The sequence below is a fragment of the Anolis sagrei genome, chromosome 4 (genome assembly GCF_037176765.1).
Source record: "Anolis sagrei isolate rAnoSag1 chromosome 4, rAnoSag1.mat, whole genome shotgun sequence".
Classification (NCBI taxonomy): domain Eukaryota; kingdom Metazoa; phylum Chordata; class Lepidosauria; order Squamata; family Dactyloidae; genus Anolis; species Anolis sagrei.
In genome coordinates, this window is record NC_090024.1 from 243,478,372 (window position 1) to 243,500,478 (window position 22,107).

Genomic DNA, 22,107 nt, shown 5'->3' on the forward strand with positions numbered 1-22,107 from the left:
CTACCTCTAGAGTTCTTCGACATCAGTGGCAACAAATGTGACCGGCTTTTTACCATTGTTGACTTGGAGGGATGCGCTACAGCCATGGATTACTGGTAGGCTGCCCAAAATCCTATGTGGCACTATCAGGCAAGATCATGTCAGCTTCCGTCTCCCTATTATGCTTGTGTAGGTATGGCTGTACCAGGAGCTCCAGCTTCTTTTCTTTCTTTGAGTGTTTGCATATATTCCAAGGTTCCATGCATTTTGCAATAAGGTGGCTTCCCTTGGTTTGCAAGTATAGGACCTATGACCCATCAATCATCGTTGTTGTTTTTTTAGTTCCGCCCCTTTCCCCAGGGTTCAGGAAGGAAAGGGAGCCATTTTAGCTCAGTCTTACAGTTGAAAGCTTAGCTACAGGACGTGAATCAGCTCCACCTGTAGAGAAGCTTCGTTTCTTACGAAATTCCGGGGGAAAACAGTTCCAAAGGACTCCAGTTGGAGAATCTACAAAGCCTTGACTGGTAGGTCTACTCAGGACCCAAGAAGCAGTTTGGAGCCGGGAGTAGAGCCCACACCAGCAAAGTTTAGAAAGTAGATTGCCCAAGGAGGAAAGAGGAAAAATGGGTTTTCCTCTTAAAGAAAAGAAACAGTTCACGAAGCCAGTTGCCTGTCCCTTGTGGACAAGATTAAGAAAGCCACCCGTTGATTCAAAGCCTTGAAGTATTTGTTTGACTTGTTGAAGATCTGAGAAGTATTTGATTGTTTGTTGAAGACCTAAGCAATAATAAAAGACCTTGTTAAACCTTTCAAGGTTCTAAAGACTTTGTATAGGGAAATCCTTAGGGCCTCTCCGCTGAGGCACCCCGGCTTCCCGCTGGGCACAAAGAGCACGTCCTGTTCAAAAGCCAATTGCTATAGGCCCAGCGAGTGACAGCACAATGCCATGTAACAAAAATCCTGTTTTCAAAGTATTATTCCTGTTTAATTGTGGGGTCTTTACTTTGAAAGTAGTTGTTCTATTCCAGAAACTTGATTTTTGTATTTACTTACTTTTTATGCCTTTCCCCGCCATGAGGACTCAAGGTAACTGTGACATGACACAACTCTCACAATTCGTAGTTAGGAATTATGAGAGTTGAAGTTCAAAACACCTGGAGGACCCAAGTTTGCCCGTGCCTGGTCTAAGATGTTGGAGCCACCAAGGAAAGCTTCAGCATGCCCATCCAGACTCACTGGCTTCCTTTGTAGACCAAGTCCTAGCCCAGTTCTCCTCCACAGCCTGGTTTCTTTCTCCTCTTTCTTCTCCTCCTTCCTCCCTGAACCAGGACAGATGGACTCAGAGGCGTATTCTGCGTTGGTGACGTCAAAGGCAACGTCCTGATCTTCACGTCCACGGATGTGATAATGAACGGGCTTTTCAATGTCCGCGGCTACATTGGTAAGCTGATAGGAAGTAGGATCTAGAAAGGCTGACTCTTCAGTTGCAGGAGATTGTCAAGGGTTCAATTTATCATGGGTGGATGTTGGGATGTCCCATGGCTAGTAACTTTAGAAGAGAGGGAGCAATGGAAACAACTGTTTACGATCATGTACAAATCAATAAATTTTAGTACAAAAATTGATCCCAGATAGCTGGGATTGACTTATCCATAGATCAATGGAAGAGCTGTGGCTTAACCCTTATCAATAAAGGAACCATTCCTGAGAAGAAGGGTGGACAGCAAGAGTAAGCCCACAGGTTCCCAAACCTACGGTTCTGTTCCCCGAGCTAACTCTCAGATGCCTTATCCTCCGGAAGAACAGAGTTGGAAACTCACACCAAAAGGTTTAGAAGTAAACAAAAAGTAATTTAATTGTATGGAAGATCAGCACCCTCACTCCTCCCAGGATCTAACTAACACAGGATGACTTGAAGGAACAGATGAAGATTCAGAACTTAACAGGATTTCTCTTGACTACTTCAGAAGACATCTTCTTTCTAACCTCTTTTCTGTGTCCTTTGTTTGGCTTTGTTTTCCATTAACACTGCCTGTTAAGTCTATTTTCTTCCTTTAACTGCAGACTTGGTGCTTTGTTTCTCCAAGTCTTGAACGTATTTCTTCAGTCTTGGACTTCTTAAACTTTGACTTAGTTTCCTAAACCTTAGTGTGACGGTGCAAGTGGCACCACCTGTGTGTAGGACTTTAAAGTGCAAAGGTTTAAACTGTATAACATGCCCAAACTTGCCTAGTTTGTAAATGTATAGTTGGATTGATTGGTTATTTATAGCTGTCAATCAATGTTGTTTGCACCAGTTATATTGCTTCCTCAGCTCAATTGCTTGGCTCCACCTCTTCCTGGAGGAGGGCAGAGCTTTTCCTTTTCCATTTTACCATCAAACTTTCTATCAGATAGACGTGAGAAAGAGACTTGGCTCTAAAGCCCTTAATTAAGTTACCTCCCATCACCAATTCTAAGGTTTTTACCCTTGGGACTCATACTTCATGCCCAGATCGCCCTGGACAACGTTGAGGAGACCCAAGTGCCTTCAAACTGGTCCTTTGGGATCAAAAGGAAGACTCTGTGCCTTCCTTGTGTTTGTTCCAACCTTCACAGCCATTGAGAAAAGAGGGAACAGGAAAAGCTTCTCAGCTGCGAAATCTCCTTGGACCCAAGACAACCGGAGACTGTAATGTATATTTCCTTTACCCCTTTGAAACTTCCAGCTTATTGCCTTAAAGGGATAACTCTTTGTGAACAATAAAACCTATTTTGAGGAAGGAAGGAAGACAAGAAGCAATCCCCTGGGGGAAAGTTGTCATGTCTATGTCTCTTTCACCTTGAGTTATAGCCCCCAGGCACAACGGCATACTTAGACTTCTTAAACTGAGTCTCCTCAACCTTAGACGTGGAAGATATTGCAGCTTCTAGGCTCCTAGACACCTTTAGACTGACTAACTGGCTGCAGAGGAGTGATGTGTTTTTCACCTCTGCTATACCACTTTAGTGTTGTCAATAAAGCTATGGAAGACCCCACATCTATTACAGCTGCCTTGTTGAAAACAAGAAAGAGAGAGCTCCCTGGGCATGTGTGTTAAGGACCACACTTACACAACACTTGTATTTGGGCCAGAGGTTTAGCACAGCTGGTAAATCACCAGCAACTATAAGATCTATCAACCAAAATGTTGCAAGTTCGAAGCCCTGGGTCAGCATGAGCACCTGACTGTCAGCCCTGCTCACTGTTTACCTAAACTTTTCAAAAACAGCTTGAGCTGTATAGAGAAGTGTACAATATCAATCTCGCCACTGGCTCTAATTATAGAGAAGTGCAAATTATATCTATTATAAATCCCACCAGTATAAAGTATATACTATAATATATCCCACAGCTGAACACCACTGTAAAGGATTATATATAATATCACACTACTGGACACTAGTATGGTAGCGAGATGATGTTAGATGTGTGTAATGGTAGAGTGAACACTGCTTCAGTCTTCTTTGGGTTTAATGCTGCCACCAACCCAAAATGTCTTAGGATTTTTAAAATGGGTTTTTGAGGTAAACTTTTCCCTTCTCTGCCAACACAGCTCTCCCCTTAGCTCCCAAAATGACTGTTTGGATAAGAGACCTTTCTGTGGTATTAGGATATTAAAGAGGCTAGAATTATCACATAGGATTACTGATAGATTGAGGAACGATAGAACCCCTTTTGGAAGTTAAATAGAAAAAGATTTATTTATAAAAACAGACAACAAACTTCTTCTTCTGAGAGGCACAAAACGTTTTACTTGTTACAAAAGTGTACTATAGCTTGATGGTTGCTTGAAATAAGTTTCTTCACTTGGTTACATACAGAACTAATAAAACAGCTATAGCTGCTGGTTACAAAAAATCCCCCACCCTACTTCAGAGAAATAGCAACGAGTTTCTGTCTAACCTAACCTAGGCAGTCCCCTGAGTTATCCATTCTAACTCTCCCAGAGTTCTTACTGCTAACTAACTAAGTCTAGAGAGCTAATCCCTTGTGCTATCTCCCACAAGAAATCAGGTAGCTGCCTGACCTTTCCTGTCAGCTAATCAGCCCTCCCTGACACAGACGCTCTCTCTCTAAAAACCCAGTTTTCAAAAACACTTCTTCTTCCACCAGCTCCCAACTCTCATCTCCACAGAAGCTGAAATCTTTTCCCTCTTAAGACTTGGCTCCTCCCCTCTGCTCTAGCCAATCCTAAGAGACCTCAAACTCCTCCCATCTTCTAGCTATCCCCACTCAAGATGGCTGCTTCCCTGGCATACACTCTCAAAATGGAGGTTTGCCACACTATTATCCAGGCTTCTTTTCCAGCCTAATTACCGTTGCCAATGCTTCTACCAACTGTAATTAGAGAAATTAGGTACCACTAAAAGCGGGGGAGGTGTTTTACAATGCCATAAAAAAGGTCAGAAAATGCTGGGTGACCAAATGGAAGGAGGAAGTCCTGACGGATCTTCGTCATAGAGGATGGAGCTACAGCAATCCCCTGTGGCTGGAGCCCAACCTTCTATGGCACCAAAACAGCTGGAAACTCGAGTCAAATCAACACACTTCCTTCTGTTCTGTCTGTTTGTGTATAGTCTATACAAAGCAGCATTGAATGTTTGCTGCGTATGTGCACTGTGATCCTTTGCTGTGGAGTGAGTTCCCCAGGGTGCTCTCCTCTCGCCCCTGTTATTTAACATCTACGCCCGACCACTTGCTGGACTGGTGTGGAGCTTTGGCTTAGAGTGCTACCAGTATGCAGATGATACCCAGCTACTCTTGCATCTTGAACCTGGGACAACCGTGATTCCTGAGAACTTTAAGCTGTATTTGGAAGCAGTGATGAGTTGGCTATGAGCAAGCAGACTAAAAGTCAATCCTGCAAAAACTGAGATCCTCTGGCCTGGCCAGTTGCCAAAATTAACCCAGTCTCTGCCTGATTTCGATGGGGAAGCTCTGGTTTCGTCTGCCACTCTTAAAAGCCTTGGGGTTGTGTTGGACTCATCGCTAACGATGGAGGCCCAGATCACGGCCATAAGGAAGCAGGCCTTTTTTCATCTTCGCCAGGCAAGGAAATTGGCATCCGACCTTTTGGTAGAAGCATTGGCAACGGTAATCCACGCAACAGTCACCACGAGGTTGGACTATTGCAATGCCTTATATGCCGGCCTTCCGAAATCAACGACCCAGAAGATTCGAATGGTCCAAAATGCGGCAGCCAGGCTGCTAGCAGGATCATCTGTAAGATCCCATATTACACCGATTCTGCAACAACTGCGTTGGCTACCAATAGAACATCGGATCTCTTACAAGATCCTGATCCTGACATTGAGAGCTCAAAATGGCCAAGGACTTTTATATCTTAGGGACCGCCTCATTCCTTTTCCCCATCAGTGGTCACCTCGATCCACCCAGGAACATCTCCTCTACATACCGGGTCCTAGGGAGGCACATTTGGAAGCTATAAGGCGTAAGAGCTTTTTCGATCAATGCTCCAATTCTGTGGAACTCATTGCCTCCATATATTAGAGCAATGTCGGAGTTGCGACCTTTTGTAAAGGTGCTCAAGACTTGGCTGTTCTCACCCTTTGGGGTGAGAAGAGTGGAATATAACGAAAGTGTTTTTGTTGTTGTTGTTGTTGGAGCTTTGCAATATTTGCTGGACTAACAAATGCTGAAATGGAGCCCTAGTGAAAGGAAATAGCAGAAGCACATACACACCATGGAACCATTTGTCTTATGAAGAGTCCTCTTGCCCACTTGCTGGGCTTCTCGCACCGGCTGCTGGATCTTTATTACTTATATGTTTATTTTGTGTTAAAAATGGCTTTCTATAAAATCTTCTGTCTCTGTTTATTACACTTTTTAATTGGCTTTCTGTTATGTTGTGCTTTCAAGTTAAGGCAAGCTGCTGCGAGTCCTCCGCAGATAAATAAGGTTGTAAACCCACTCATCTACAGGAGCCCTTTGGAGAGAGAAAAAGAGAGAGATCCATCACTCCTAAGTGTTTTTATGCAATTTTTATTTTTCTCGTTCTTTTTGCAGTTGTCCCTTCTAAATTACCAGCTGCTGTTTCATCACTCGCATATACATACATGGCTTTGCACCCATGCCTATGGCACAAGAATTTCCTTATTCAAACTCCGCATTGGCCAACCATTCTGGATTGTGAACGAGGAATCTAGATAGACCCAATTACTGGGAAATAGTGTTTCCCAGTTGCTGGAAGTTGATAGTTGTCAAGTGATACCTTTTCGAAGAATCCTGGCTAAGAGGCCATCTAGTCCAACCCCCTCCTTTCTGCCATGCAGGAAGACACCGCCAAAGTCCTCCCAACAGATGACCATCCAGCCTCTGCTCCAAAACTTCCAGAGAAGGAGACTCCCGTAGGCTCCCAGGCAATCTATATTCCACTGGAGTTGAAAGGGTTCCCTTGAGGCCATCCAGTCTAACCCCATCCTTTCTGTCAGGCAGAAGACATCATCAAAGCCCTCCCGACAGATGGCCACCCAGCCTCTGCTTCAAAACCTCCAGAGAAGGAGACTCCCATAGACTCCCAGGCAGTCTATATTCCACTGGAGTTGAAAGCGTCCCCTTGAGGTCATCCAGTCCAACCCCCTTCTTTCTGCCAGGCAGAAGACACCATCAAAGCCTTCCCGACAGATGGCCATCCAGCCTCTGATTCAAAACCTCCAGAGAAGGAGACTCCCATAGGCTCACAGGCAGTCTGTTTTTCACTGAAGTTGAAAGGGTCCCTTTGAGGCCATCCAGTCCAACCCCATCCTTTCTGTCAGGCATAAGACACCATCAAAGCCCTTCCGACAGATGGCCGTCCAGCCTCTGGTGAAAAACATCAAGACGACTCCATGAGATTCCCAAGCAGAACATTCCACTATGGAACAGTTCTTCTTACAACAGGATGTTCTTCATAATGCTGAGGTGGAATCTCTTGGTGTTGCAATTGGAGTCTATTACTCCCATGTATCCTAGTTTCTAGAGCAGCAGAGAGTAAACTTGTCTCCTCCTCAATGGGACATTCTGTTGCACTCCAGAACAGAAACGATACCCTCTGTCTTTAAAACACACCACACATTGAGTGAAAAACCAATCCTTTTTATTGAAGCTGAGTAAAATAGCCAGTAGAAAGAAATGCTTGTAAAAATTAAAAAAAAATCAAAATGTAAAAGATCAGTAAAATGCAGTAATTCAAAGCCATGTCCACAAAAGTTATAAAAACAATCTAAGGCAGTATTTATCCAGACAGGAATCAACAGGTTACAAAGATAATCCAGAAGGTGCTAGACCACAGCAAAATGGCAAAAATCTCTATAAGAACAAGACCACTTGAACAGGATTTCCAAGGCACATGAACATGATTTCCAAACATTGCCTAATCTAAAGGCTTTCCCTTGAAGCAAACCTTATATCGCAAAACCCAAAAATTGGTTTCATTTCCCTCACTCTTGTCTCTTATCTGACAAAGTCTTTCGGAGCGACATAAACATTGAGTTTGTTGTTGATCCTGGTTAAATGGTAGCCGCCTATTTTTCAACTCCCTTTCTGGCTGCTCATTAAAATTTCCAGGTGTCAGATTGTTTTCCAAACTCAAATCTTGAGAGCTGACAGAAAGAGGGAGTGAACCATCATCCTTAAGCCCAGCAGGAATATTCTCATGAGAAACTGCCCTTTGCACTGGGGCCTCTTTGTCATTGTTTGCATGAAAATCATTGACCAAACCATCTCCATCTTGCACCTCAGCACCATCATTGCCCTCATCACGTTCCACATCATGACCCTGAGCATCATGAAACATGAACACAGGCTGATTCCCAACACATTCTTTCCAATATTGGAACCTGGCTTTCATGTCTCTTCTCAGACTTCTTTTCTCAGACTTCTTTTCTCCCCAACTCCTTAATCTTCTTCTGAGAGGGATTCGTGAATTCTAGACCTTTGACCATTTTGGTGGCCTTTCTCTGTGCACATTTCACCTTGTCCATCCCATTCTTGAATTGCTCTGCCCAAAACTGGACAGCAGAATAGAGTAGAATAGAATAGTATCTACCGTACCTTCCCTCAATCTGGACCCTCTATTCCCAATGATGCCTCCTTTTGTCTTCCCCTCACAGGTGGCTTAGCCAGGGTCCCCGTGAACATCGTCCTGAAAACAAAGTTGGATGTGTACAGGAATTTCACCATTTCCGTGAGTTTTTACATGTGCCTCTGAACTGTGACATTCTTTGGTGGTGAACATTCCAAATAATCTGACTCCAGGGAGCTTCCACTGTCTCTGAGCCCTTTACATTTCCTTTTCCACCATATCTGAAAAGACCAAATTGGGGAAAGGGTCCATCATCAGGAAGCAAAAAGGGAACCGGGTTGCTGTGTGTTTTCCAGGCTGAATGGCCATGTTCTAGTTGTATTATCTCCTGACATTTCGCCTGCACCTGTGGCCACTGGCATCTTCAGGGGTCTGTTGGCAGTGAAGCAAGTGGAGCCTATCTATCTGTCCGTCCGTCCGTCCGTCCATCCATCCATCTGTATTAGGTCTGTATGCATTGTTTTCCCCAATTTACCCCTCTTCTTCCATCATAGGCTCTGCATGGGGACTGGGTCCACCAGATCATGTACGTCTCCCAGCTCAACCTGGTCGCCTCCTGCACTCCCGTGGAAAACAGCGCCATGGCCCTGACCTATCTCCCCACGCACATCGAGGGCAAAATCCAGTAAGATAAAGCCTTTCCTTGCCGCTTGGAGAAATACTTTGCAAAACTGTGGGGTGAAAGTGACCCTCGTGGGTCTGTATGATCATATAGGCACAAAGGGGGTGAAAGAGTCATCAGAGGTGCCTAGAAGAAACTTTAAAGTCAAGTCTATGAGCCACATGTGGACCCCACAGGAATGAGTCTAAGATGATGTTGCTGTTGCTGATGATGATTATTTGAAACACAACAAGATTAGTTCACAGCAAACAAGATCACTATGCTTGTTGTACTGAATTACACGTAGGGCACTTCCCAAGTGTCTAGGACTGTGTGATGTATCGGCGAATAATGCATGCAGATCCCAGTAGGATGGCATTCTGCAGCTGGCAGATGGTAATTTTGTGAGCGCTGATTGTGTTTAAGTACAGGCCAAGGTCTTTAGGCACTGCACCCAGAGTACCGATTATCACAGGGGCCCCCTTGACTGGCTTGTGCCAGTGTCTTTGCAGTTCAATCTTTAAATCCTTCTCCTTCTCCTCCTCCTTCTCCTCCTCCTCTTCCTCCTCTTCCCCTTCCTCCTCCTCCTCTTTCTCCTCCTCCTCTTCCTCCTCTTTCTCCTCTTCCTCCTCCTCCTCCCCTTCCTCCTCTTCCTCCTCCTCCCCTTCCTCCTCTTCCTCCTCCTCCTCCTCCTCTTTCTCCTCCTCCTCCTCCTCCTCCTCCTCCTCTTCCTCCTCTTCCTCCTCCTCTTCCTCCTCCTCTTTCTCCTCCTCCTCCCCCTCCCCCTCCAATGAAACACAACAAGATGAGTCCACAGCAGACAAGACCACTCTGCTGGCTGTTGTATTGGATCACGTTTCGGACACTTCCCAAGTGTCCAGGACTGTGTGATGTATCGGCGAATAGTGCATGCAGATCCCAGTAGGATGGTAATTTTGTCAGCGCCGATTGTGTTTAAGTGCAAGCCAAGGTCTTTAGGCACTGCACCCAGTGTGCCGATCACCACTGGGACCACCTTGCCTGGCTTGTGAGCCTTTGCAATTTGATCTTCAAACCCTCGTATCATGTCAGCTTTTCCAGTTGTTTCTCTTCCATCCCGCTGTCACCTGGGATTGCAACATTGATGATCCATACTTTGTTTTTTAACACAATTGTGAGGTCAAGAGTCTTGTGCTCCAAACCTCTGTCTGTCTGAATTCGGACAGAGGAGTTCGGCGTGTTCATTCTCTGTAACTTTTTCCGGCTTGTGATCCCACCAGTTCTTTGTTGCAGGCAGATGGTCTTTGTGGCACACGTTCCAATTAATCATCTGAGCAACGGTGTTGTGCCTCTGCTTGTAGTCTGTCTGCGTGATCTTCTTGCAGCAGCTGAGGATGGGATCTATTGTTTCATCTGCTTCCTTGCAGAGTCTACACTTCGGATCTGTCATTGACTTTTCAATTCTGGCTTTGATGGCCTTGGTTTGAATGGCTTGTTCTTGGGCTGCCAGAATCAGGCCCTCCTTTGTCTCCTTTTTCAGAGTCCCATTTGTGAGCCACAGCCATGTTTTTTCTTTGTCAATTTGGCTCTCAATTTTTCCCAGGAACTGTCCATGGAGAGCCTTCTTTGACCAGTTTTCTCTTCTGTTGTTGTTGTTGTTGTTGTTGTTGTTGTTGTTGTTATTATTGTTATTATGATGTCTGGATGATCATATAGGCACAAAAGGGTAAAAGAGCCATTAGAGATGGATAGCAGATATTTAGGATGGAAACAATGTTCAAGCTCTTGACCTTCTCAGGTGAGTTGTTGTAGGTTTTTCCAGGCTATATGGCCATGTTCTAGAGGCATTTTCTCCTGACGTTTCGCCTGCATCTATGGCAAGCATCCTCAGAGATAGAGAGACCTCACTACCTCTGAGGATGCTTGCCATGGATGCAGGTGAAACATCAGGAGAAAATGCCTCTAGAACATGGCCATATAGCCTGGAAAAACCTACAACAACCTAGTGATTCTGGCCATGAAAGCCTTCGACAACTTCTCTGGTGACTTTCAATTTCCTGTTGGCTTCACGGTTGCGTAGGTCAAAAGCACACATGACACATAACACGTGTATTAGATATGATGTCACGGCTTCTTGGTTGGGCTTGGGTTTAAATTAAGTGATTTTTACTTGGTGCCTTCAGTGGAGACAACATCGCTATATGCCCTCTCCCCCCTTTGCGCCCACTTTTCACAATAAACCGCTGTCGTTAGTACTACCGGACTCTGGGATGGTGCTGGGTGAAAAAGTGTCTCAAGGCTAGAGTGTGACACAGATACTCTAAACAGTGAGGCAGGTGCACATTAAAATGCAGAAAGTGTCATCAATGACAATTACTTTTGCTTAAGTGGAATTGCGGACATCCTCCTCACACCAACAAACCCGTTTAGCACATGCTGTTTGATCATCAGCATTTCCTAATGCGCTATTGTTCAGGATTTTTATGGTCATAGACAGAGCCATTTAGAGCAACTAGACATTCTTGCCTCGCTGTCATAACTGGGGCTTGTAATTTTTTACTTTCTGTGTGACGGTAGCTGAAGCGGTGTCCCTTTAACCCTTCTTCCATATCTATCTATCTATCTATCTATCTATCTATCTATCTATCTAAAGCCACTTTGGGTCCCACTCTGGGAGAAGGGCAGCATATAGATGCAACATAAATAAATAAATAAATAAATAAATAAATAAATAAATCTCCCATTACTACAGAAGTTTCCTCTTTTGAGCCTCTCTGAGTGCATTTACACTGCAGAAGACATTCTGTTTGATATTACTTTAACTGTTGTGGCTCAGTGCTATGGAGACTTGGGAGTTGTAGCTTTACAAGGTCTTTAGCCTTCTCTGACAAAGAATCCTGGTGTCTTATCCAACTGCCATAGCATTGAGCAAAGTGGTATCAAACTGTGCTAATTCTACAGTATAGATCAGTGGTTCCCAACCGGGGCCCACTTTGACCGGGGCCCACTTTGACCGGAGCCCACTTTGACCGGGGCCCACTTTGACCGGGGCCCACTTTGACCGGGGCCCACTTTGATTGGGGCGTACTTTGACTGGGGACCACATGACCAGGGCCCACTTTGACCGGGGCCCGCTTTGACCGGGGCCCACTTTGACTGGGGCCCACTTTGATCGGGGCCCACTTTGATCGGGGCCCACCTTGACCGGGGACCACATGACCAGGGACCACTTGACCAGAGCTCACTTTGACCGGAGACCACTTGACTGGGGCCCACTTTGACCGGGGACCACTTTGATCGGGGACCACTTTGATCGGGGCCTACTTTAAACGAGGCTCACTTTGACTGGGGACTATTTGACCGGGGACCATTTTGATCGGGGCCCACTTTGACCGGGGCCCACTTTGAGGGACCACAGGTGGGGCACCACTGGTGTAGATGCATGCTTTGATTTGTATTGTCGAAAGCTTTCATGGCTGGAATCACTGGGTTGTTGTAGGTTTTTTCGGGCTATATGGACATGTTCTAGAGGCATTTTCTCCTGACGTTTCGCCTGCATTTATGGCAAGCATAAAGGTAGTGAGGTCTGTTGGAAGTAAGAAAATGGGTTTATATATCTGTTGAAATGCACAAGAAGCATGTGGACAATTTCAACAGAAAGGAGGAAACCATGAAAATGAACAAAATCTGGCTACCAATATTAAAAAACTCTATAATTACAACAGCAAAACAACAGAGAGTAAACAATCAGTCACATCTAATCACCTCTCAACAAAAGCTTCCTTCAGGCACTGCCAAGCCATCAAATGCTAATTAAGGTGGTCAGTTGAAACATTCACACCTGGCTCCAGCAGTCAAGAGTCCTTTGTCCCACCCTGGTCATTCCACAGATATATAAACCCATTTTCCTACTTCCAGCAGACCTCACTACCTCTATTATTATTATTATTATTATTAACTTTATTTGTACCCCGCTAGCATCTCCCGAAGGACTCGATGCGGCTTACACGGGCCGAAGCCACAAAACACAATACAATAGAAAACATAACACAGCAATAAACAAAGCAAATCAAACAGTTAAGCAAAATAACCACAATGAACAATACATCAAGACACTATTAAAAACTGGTTCGGCCAGCGCAATGGGGTACAGGGTTAAAAGTGCTGAGATGGCAGGAGGAACGTAGGATTAAGTGCGGTGTGCAGCAACATTAGTTGTGCTAAAGTGCATCTAGGACTTGGGATGGGGATTCCTAATCTGCGAAGGCACATCGGAACAGCCAAGTTTTTAGATTCCTTCTGAAAACTGCCAGAGTGGGGGCCTGACGGAGCTCTTTTGGAAGGGCATTCCAAAGTCGGGGGGCCGCCACAGAGAAGGCCCTGTCTCGCGTCCCCACCAAGCGCGCTTGCGACGTAGGTGGGATCACGAGCAGGGCCTCCCCAGATGACCGGAGTGAGCGTGTGGGTTCGTAGATGGAGATGCGGTCACGCAGGTAGGGTGGTCCCAAACCGTTCAGGGCTTTGTAGGTGAGCACCTGCACCTTGAATTGGGCTCGGAAAATAAATGGCAGCCAGTGGAGCTCCTTGAACAAGAGGGTTGACCTCTCTTGATAATGAGCTCCAGTTAGCATCCTGGCTGCTGCCCGCTGGACCAATTGTAGTTTCCGAGCCGTCTTCAAGGGCAGCCCCACGTAGAGCGCATTGCAGTAGTCCATTCTAGAGGTGACCAAGGCGTGGACCACCCCGGCCAGATCCGCCTTCACGAGGTACGGTCGCAGCTGGCGCACAAGTCTCAGTTGTGCAAAGGCCCTCCCGGATACCGCCGACACCTGAGCCTCAAGTGTAAGCGAAGAATCCAGGAGGACACCCAAACTGCGGACCTGTGGCTTCAGGGGGAGTGTAACCCCGTCCAACACAGGTTGCCACCCTATACCCCGATCCGGTTTACGATCGACCAGGAGGACCTCTGTCTTGTCGGGATTGATCTTCAGCTTGTTCTTCCTCATCCAGATCGACACAGCGACCAGGCACTCGTCCAGCACCCGAGAAGCCTCCTTGGAATTAGGTGGAAAGGAGTAGTGGAGTTGTGTGTCATCCGCATAGAGATGGCACCCAACTCCAAAACTCCGGATGACCTCTCCCAGCGGTTTCATGTAGATGTTAAAGAGCATGGGCGACAAGATAGATCCTTGCGGGACCCCACAGGTCAAAGGCCAGGGGTCCGAGCAGGCGTCTCCCAGCTTCACCATCTGGGTGCGTCCCTCCAGGAAGGACTGGAGCCACGACAGAACCGTGCCCCCAAGGCCCATCCCGGAGAGACGACCCAGAAGGATACCATGATCGATGGTATCGAAAGCCGCTGAGATGTCCAGGAGAACCAACAGGGTCACACTCCCCCTGTCCAGCTCTCTGCGGAGGTCATCCACCAAGGCGACCAAGGCTGTCTCGGTGCCATGACCAGGCCTGAAACCAGACTGTGCCTGGTCTAGGTAGTTGGTATCGTCTAGGAAGCCCTGGAGCTGCGAGGCGACCACCCGCTCCAGCACCTTGCCCAGAAAGGGGAGGTTGGAGATCGGTCCGTAGTTACTCAGCACCGTGGAGTCAAGGGAAGCTTTTTTGAGGAGTGGACGAACCACAGCCTGTTTCAAACCAGATGGAAAAATCCCTTGCTCCAACGATGCATTGATAATCAATACAAACCAGTCAACCAACCCCTCCCTGGCTGATTTAATGAGCCAAGATGGGCATGGGTCTAGAGATGAGGTGGTCGCTCTCACAGCCCCAAGAATCTCCTCCACGGTTTCAGGAAGAACATGCCTAAAAGAATCCCACAAAATTCGACAAGCAGGTACCTCCGTCACCTCTTCAGGCACTGCGATGGAATTGGAGTCGAGCTCGAGGCGTATCTGGGCGACTTTATCTGCAAAATGGTGTGCGAAATCGCGACACCGAGCTGCGGGGTCGTCAGGGACCTCCTCCACCGCAGGTGGGTGGAGGAGTTCCCCCACGACCCGAAACAGCTCCGATGATCTATTTGCTGCAGATGCTATACGAGCGGTCGTGAATGACTTCCTGGCCGCCCGTATGGCCACGGAGTATGCCTTAAGGGAGGCTCTAGCCCGTGTTCGATCAGATACAACTCGAGATTTCCTCCATTTGCGCTCTAGCCCCCTTCTCGTATGCTTCATCACAGCCAGCCCCTCGGTGAACCAAGGAGATGGCCTGTCACGACGCAACGAGATGGGGCGTTCGGGTGCGATCATATCTAACGCCCTGGCCATCTCCCCGTTATAGAGAGTTACCAAGGCGTCGATAGAATCGCCCGGCTCCAAGGCAGGAAGAACCCTAAGATTCCTCAGGAATCCATCCGGATCCATCAGTCTCCTAGGGCGGACCATCTTAATTTGTCCTCCACCCCTGCGGAGGTTTAGGGTCGCAGTAAGTCTAAATGTGATCAGATGATGGTCAGACCATGACACTGGAAGGATATTTTGATCTTCCACTCTGATCAATTCGTTGTCCGCCACAAAGACAAGGTCGAGAGTGTGCCCAGCTTGATGCGTGGGGCCGGATATTATCTGTGACAGTCCTATGGCCGTCATGGTGGCCATAAAGTCCTGAGCTGCGCCAGATAAAGTGGTCTCGGCGTGGATGTTAAAGTCTCCCAGCACCACCAGGCGCTGGGAGAGCAAGGCCGAATTAGAGACCACTTCCGCTAACTCAGACAGGGAAGCTGCTGGATCTCGGGGTGGGCGATACACCAGCAGGAACCCCACACTGTCACGGCTCCCCACCCTCAAGTGGACACAATCAAACCCAGAAGCTAGCGGGACAACGCATCTGGTCACGGCGATGGATTGCCGGAAGACCACTGCGACCCCTCCTCCCCGCCCCCCTTGTCTGGCCTGCTGATGCACTCCGAAACCAGGTGGACACAACTGGGTGAGATTTACTCCCCCCAGCTCATCCAACCAGGTCTCGGTGATGCATGCCAGATCCGCCCTCTCATCCATGATCAAGTCCTGGATGGCCGCGGTCTTACCATTCACGGATCTGGCATTAATCAGCAGGACCTTAAGGCCAAGGGGGCTGCCTTGGAGCCTACCACTACCTACCTTCTCCAGGGTCGCAAGAACTCTGTTGCGCTTCTCCCTGGGATGTTGGTGACCCGCTATTCTCCTCCCCCACACGACTTGGATGGCACCCCCTTCCTCTGGAGCCCTCCCCCCCCCCCTACATGAGCAGGATCTATGACTAGTCAGCTCTCAGAGGAAGATGTCGGGCTGGGGAATAATCTCCCTTGGGCGTTAGGTAAAGATGTTTCTGATGATGAGGTAGATAGTGAAACATCAAGGGAGCTGAGTGGGCTGAATAAGGGGAGTGTTCTCGAGCGAAGGAGTGTGGTTGGTTGAGCGGGGGCGACCGGGGCAGATGGAGTCTCAAAATGGTATGAACCAGGAGGGGGGGAGGGGGAGGCCCTAACCGGGGAGCTAATTGTGGAATTCACACGGGGACCTGATGGTGTATGGCGAGAAGGAACCCCGGAGGCAAATAAGGGGCGTATCTGGGGGTCCACAACTACCCTCCTAATGGTAATGCCCCAATTCTTTAAGACAGAGCGTTTTGCCATAAGCTCTCCGAGCCATGAATTGTCTTCTGGTGTTATTTGAAGACGGGAGGAACGGTCAGATGATTGGTAGTCCCTCCATAACCACACTATGGCTTCTAGTCTTATATCCTGTTGTCTTTTACCCAGGATTTGGGCCAAGGAATTACAAACTGCCCTCTTAGAGGTCCATCTGCCTCTGTTTATCAATTGGTCAGCAATGTCCTCTGAGGATGCTTGCCATAAATGCAGGCGAAACGTCAGGAGAAAATGCCTCTAGAACATGTCCATATAGCCCGGAAAAACCTACAACAACCCAGTGATTCCAGCCATGAAAGCCTTCGACAATACAAATCAGAGCATGCATCTACACCAGTGGTGCCCCACCTGTGGTCCCTTAAAGTGGGCCCCGGTCAAACTGGTCCCCGGTCAAATAGTCCCCAGTCAAAGTGGGCCCCGTTTAGGAAAAACCTACAACAACCCGCACGCTCTGATTCTTTTTTTCCATGTTGAGATTACACCAAACATTTTGTTGATAATAATAATAATAATAAACCTTTATTCATACCCTGCTAACATCTCCCGAAGGACTCGGTGCAGCTTACAAGAGGTTGAGGCCCAACACATCAATAAAACAACAGCATAACAAATACAACAATAAATAAACTCATAAAACAAGCAATAAACATTAAAACAATAGCAATAAACATTAGACAATAACACCACGACACATTTAAAACTAAAGATGAAAGCATGTCAAGTTGCTTTTAGAGACAATGATTGCTTTACACAGGTCTCTATTGCTTTTAAGACTACTGGTCCGTCAAATATAGTTTCCTGCTTGATGTTTTGTCCTTGTTAAAGTGCTGGATGGCCACCTGTTGGGAAGGCTTGGATTGTGTCTTTCTGTACGGCAGAAGGGGGGTTGGACTGGATGGCCTTTGGGGGTCCCTTCAAGTCTAGGATTCTAGTATATTATGAATGGCTTACCTTTCAGGATGTTGTAAAGATCACACACCTATAAAACATTTTGAGGCCTATTGAAAGTGCCAAGTACTATTCACGCTTGCAGTTAGGGAACCAGACAGGAGATGGTGGTGTTGCATTTCCGATTTCCCTCCATTCATATTCATTTATTGAACATATTTGGTCCTTGCACTTCATCAAAGAGACTGCCGGGTATTTAAGAGCAAATTAAAACAATAAAACACAGCCACTAAAGAGGCAAACAAATCCTGATGGTGTTTATTCTGTGCCTTCCAGGCGGCTCTGATGGATGGCGAGTGCATCCGGCCATATTTCTCCCTCTCTTAAATGGAGTAAATGCCCAAGAAGACTCAGGATTAAATGCCCACGGCTTCAAAGCAGAGTGCAGTAAAAATGGAATAAATTAACTGGGCAAAGTTCCCCTCTCTTCCAATTTAAATGACAAATTACATAGGATGACAATAAGGGGATACATACCAAGCCACAGTCTCCTAAGCCCCATGTGGTTTAGCCTGCTTAGTAGACATAGTGTGCATCTACACCAGTGTTTCTCAACCTGGGGGTCGGGACCCCTGGGGAGTTTCAGAGGAGTCGCCAAAGACCACCAGAAAACACATATTTCTGATGGTCTTAGGAACCCCTTTGGCAGAGAAGGCTGAAGATCTCTCTGCCTCCCATTCTCGTCCTTTTTGGTGTTGGTGAACTACAACTCCCTAATTTTTTGTCGTGTCAGGAGCAACCACTCCAGTTGTGAGAGAATTGGCCGTCTGCAAGGACGTTGCCCAGGGGACGCCTGGATTATTTTTGATGTTTTATCATCCTTGTGGGAGGCTTCTCTCATGTCCCCGCATGAGGAGCTAGAGCTAATAGAGGGAGCTCATCCACCTCTCCCCGGATTCGAACCTGCGACCTGTCGGTCTTCAGTCCTGTCGGCACAGTGCTTTAACCCGGTGGCGCAGAGGATTTAACCCCTGTGCCGGCAGGACTGAAGACCGACAGGTCGCAAGTTCGAATCCGGGGAGAGGCGGATGAGCTCCCTCTACCAGCTCCAGCTCCTCATGTGGGGACATGAGAGAAGCCTCCCACAAGGATGATAAAAACATCAATTCATCCGGGCGTCCCCTGGGCAACGTCCTTGCAGACGGCCAATCCTCTCACACCAGAAGCGACTTGCAGTTTCTCAAGTCGCTCCAAACATGAAAAAAACAACTCCCTGAATTCAAAAACAGCCCCCCCCCCCACCACTCCACCAATATTCAATGTTGGCTATGTAGGTAGCGTGCCAAGTTTGGTGCAGATCCATTGTGGGCTGGGTCCAGGACACTCTTTGATTGTAGGTTGACTATAAATCCTAGCAACTACAACTCACAAATGGCATATCTATTTTCCCCAAACTCCATCAGTGTTGAAATCTGGGCATAATGAGTATTTGTGCCAATGTATTGTCGAAGGCTTTCATGGCCGGAATCACTGAGTTGTTGTAGGTTTTTTTCGGGCTATATGGCCATGGTCTAGAGGCATTCTCTCCTGACGTTTCACCTGCATCTATGGCAAGCATCCTCACTACCTCTGAGGATGCTTGCCATAGATGCAGGCAAAACGTCAGGAGAGAATGCCTCTAGACCATGGCCATATAGCCTGAAAAAACCCACAACAATCCATCTGTGCCAAGTTTGGTCCAGATCCATCATTGTTTGAGTCCGGTGCCCTCTGGATGTAGGTGAACTACAACTCCAAAACTCAAGGTCAATGCCCATCAAACCCTTCCAGTATTTTCTGTTGGTCATGAGTGTTCTGTGTGCCAATTTTGGTTCAGTTCCATCATTGGTGGAGTTCAGAATGCTCTTTGATTGTAGGTGAACTATAAATCCCAACAACCAGAACTCCCAAATGACAAAATCAATGCTCCCCAACCCCACTAGTATTCAAATTTGGGCGTATCAGGTATTTTTGCCAAAATTGGTCCAGTGAATGAAAATACATCCTGCCTATGAGATATTTACATTACAATTCCTAACAGTAGCAAAATTAGAGTTATGAAGTAGCAACGAAAATAATGTTATGGTTGGGGGTCACCACAACATGAGGAACTGTGTTAAGGGGTCGCAGCATTAGGAAGGTTGAGAACCACTGATCTACACTGTAGAATTAATCCAGTTTAACTGTCAGGGCTCAATGCTATGTAATCCTGAGAGTTGTAGTTTTACAAGGTCCTTAGTTTTCCTCTGCCAAAGAAGGCTGGTGCCTCACCAAATTACAAGTCCTACATTTCCATAGTATTAAGCCAGGGCAGTTCAAAGAGGTATCAAACTGCATTCATTCTCAGTGTAGATAGGTGCGCCCTTGAGCTTCCTTTGCCAAGGGTTTGTCTTGCTGGGTGTATTATATTGTCAGGTTTGTTTACTTCTGTAGAAATTGCCATAAGGGTTAAAAAGAAGAGATCCAGCAAATAGCACTGTTTTATTTATCGTGTCAGGAGCAAACCAAACAGTTGTATTGCATTTTTAACAAACAAACAAACAAACAAACAAACAAACAAACAAACAAACCACAAAGATTGCAAGCTCGGTAGTTGATTAAATGTCCCTTGACCAGTAGCTGACCACTTGGAATGCCTCTGGTGTTGCCGCAAGAAGGTCCTCCGTTGTGCATGTAGCAGGGCTCAGGGTGCATTGCAGCAGGTGGTCTGTGGTTTGCTCCTCTCCACACTCGCATGTCGTGGATTCCACTTTGTAGCCCCATTTCTGAAGGTTGGCTCTGCATCTCGTGGTGCCAGAGCGCAGTCTGTTCAGCGCCTTCCACATTGCTCAGTTGTCTGTGTGCCCAGGAGGGAGTCCCTCATTTGGTATCAGCCATTGGTTGAGGTTCTGGGTTTGAGCCTGCCACTTTTGGACTCTCGTTTGCTGAGGTGTTCCAGTTAGTGTCTCTGTAGATCTTAGAAAATTATTTCTTGATTTAAGTCGTTGACGTGCTGGCTGATACCCTAACAAGGGATGAGCTGGAGATGTCTCTGCCTTGGTCCTTTCACTATTGGCTGCTACTTCCCGGCGGATGTCAAGTGGTGCAATACCGGCTAAACAGTGTAATTTCTCCAGTGGTGTAGGGCACAGACACCCCGTGATAATGCGGCATGTCTCATTAAGAGCCACATCCACTGTTTTAGCGTGGTGAGATGTGTTCCACAACGGGCATGCATACTCAGCAGCAGAGTAGCACAGCGCAAGGGCAGATGTCTTCACTGTGTCTGGTTGTGATCCCCAGGTTGTGCCAGTCAGCTTTCGTATGATATTGTTTCTAGCACCCACTTTTTGCTTGATATTCAAATAGCACTGATCTTGTTGTTGTGCTTGTTGCAGATCAGCTGTGATAGTTCTGAAGAAAGGCATCCTGTGCTTTGACTATTCTCCGGAGCTCAATATCCTTGGTATGTTTGCAAGAAACTCCTGAAAACAGCACAACAACAGAGAGGAAACAAACAAGGACATCTAATCACCACTCAACAAAAGTTTACTCCAGGCACTGTCAGGCCATTATATGCTAATCAAGGTGGTCAGTTGAAACATTCACACCCAGCTCCAGCAGACAAGAGTCCTTTGTCCCACCCTGGTCATTCTACAGATATATAAACCCTTTTTCCTTGTTCCAACAGACCTCACTACCTCTGAGGATGCTTGCCATAGATGCAGGCAAAATGTCAGGAGAGAATGCCTCTAGAACATGGCCATATAGCCCGAAAAAACCTACAACAACCCAACTCCTGAAAAATAACACATTGGCCAATGCAGGACATAAGATAGATCTGTTAGGCAAGGTGGTCAAGCATTAATAGTTCTGCACCTGTTAAATACTCTTGGAGGAAACTAGTTGTCCAGCTCCACATCAGTCTCCTTTATGACCAGTTAATAGATCTCTGCTCATCCATCTTGCCCTTCTGCCTGCACTATACTTCGCAACCAGCCATTGAGGAGGATTACGGGTTCCAGGGTGCCAATTCAGTTGGGTTCTAGGTCAGCTAGGCTCAAAGGCGTCTCAAAATGAAGCAAAGCTACACCTAGCAAGAAAACCTTGGGTTTTGGCTGATCCATCTTTATCCTTGGAGACCCAGATGGCCTCCCAGTGTCATAAAGCAGCTTTTCCTAGATGAAGCTGATGGGGCAACCATGGCTTCTCCTTGCAAACATCTCTCACATCCTGTAAGACCTTTCCATTTTATGGGTTAAGAATCTAAGACACCTTCTCCCATTGCTGCATGAACATAACTCCTGGAACATAAGACACTGGCGGATGGTGAACATAACATTAATCTTTTGGTCAAGGTGGTCAAGCATTTATTGTTGTTATTCTACTAGACCAGTGGTCCCCAATAGCTGGTCCTCCAGGCATTTTGGACTCCAATTCCCCAAAATTCCATTCATCTTACTAGCTGTTAGGAGTTATGGGTTCAGAAGTCCAAAACACCTGGAGAACTAAAGGTTTGGAATCACTGGTCTAGATTATCTTGGAGGAAAGTACTTGTCTGGTTCCATATTGGTCTAATTTATGATCTCGAGCAGCTTTGGTTCCTCTAATGCAGTGGTTCTCAACCTGGGGTCCCCAGATGTTTTTGGCCTACAACTCCCAGAAATCCCAGCCAGTTTACCAGCTGTTAAGATTTCTGGGAGTTGAAGGCCAAAAACATCTGGGGACCCCAGGTTGAGAACCACTGCTCTAATGGATGACAAGATAATATGACCCTGCTCATCCCCACTGTCGCCCTTCTTGCAATGGACTCCTGGACTGGAAATTAAGATGGGGATAGGTGTGTGGTTTATAGTTTTCTAATCACGCCTAGCTGAGACCACTGCACACTG

The 22,107-nt window shown here is 46.7% G+C and overlaps 1 protein-coding gene across 1 annotated transcript in view; it reads left to right on the forward strand.

Moving 5' to 3' along the window:
• EFCAB8 (EF-hand calcium binding domain 8) overlaps positions 1-22,107 on the forward strand; it is a 90,542-nt gene that overhangs the window by 27,647 nt on the left and 40,788 nt on the right. Inside the window, exons 8-12 of the mRNA XM_067467070.1 lie at positions 11-95; positions 1,308-1,420; positions 8,113-8,186; positions 8,579-8,709; positions 20,614-20,681. Of these exons, the coding sequence (XP_067323171.1) occupies positions 11-95; positions 1,308-1,420; positions 8,113-8,186; positions 8,579-8,709; positions 20,614-20,681 (471 nt within the window). The remainder of the gene's footprint in view (positions 1-10; positions 96-1,307; positions 1,421-8,112; positions 8,187-8,578; positions 8,710-20,613; positions 20,682-22,107) is intronic.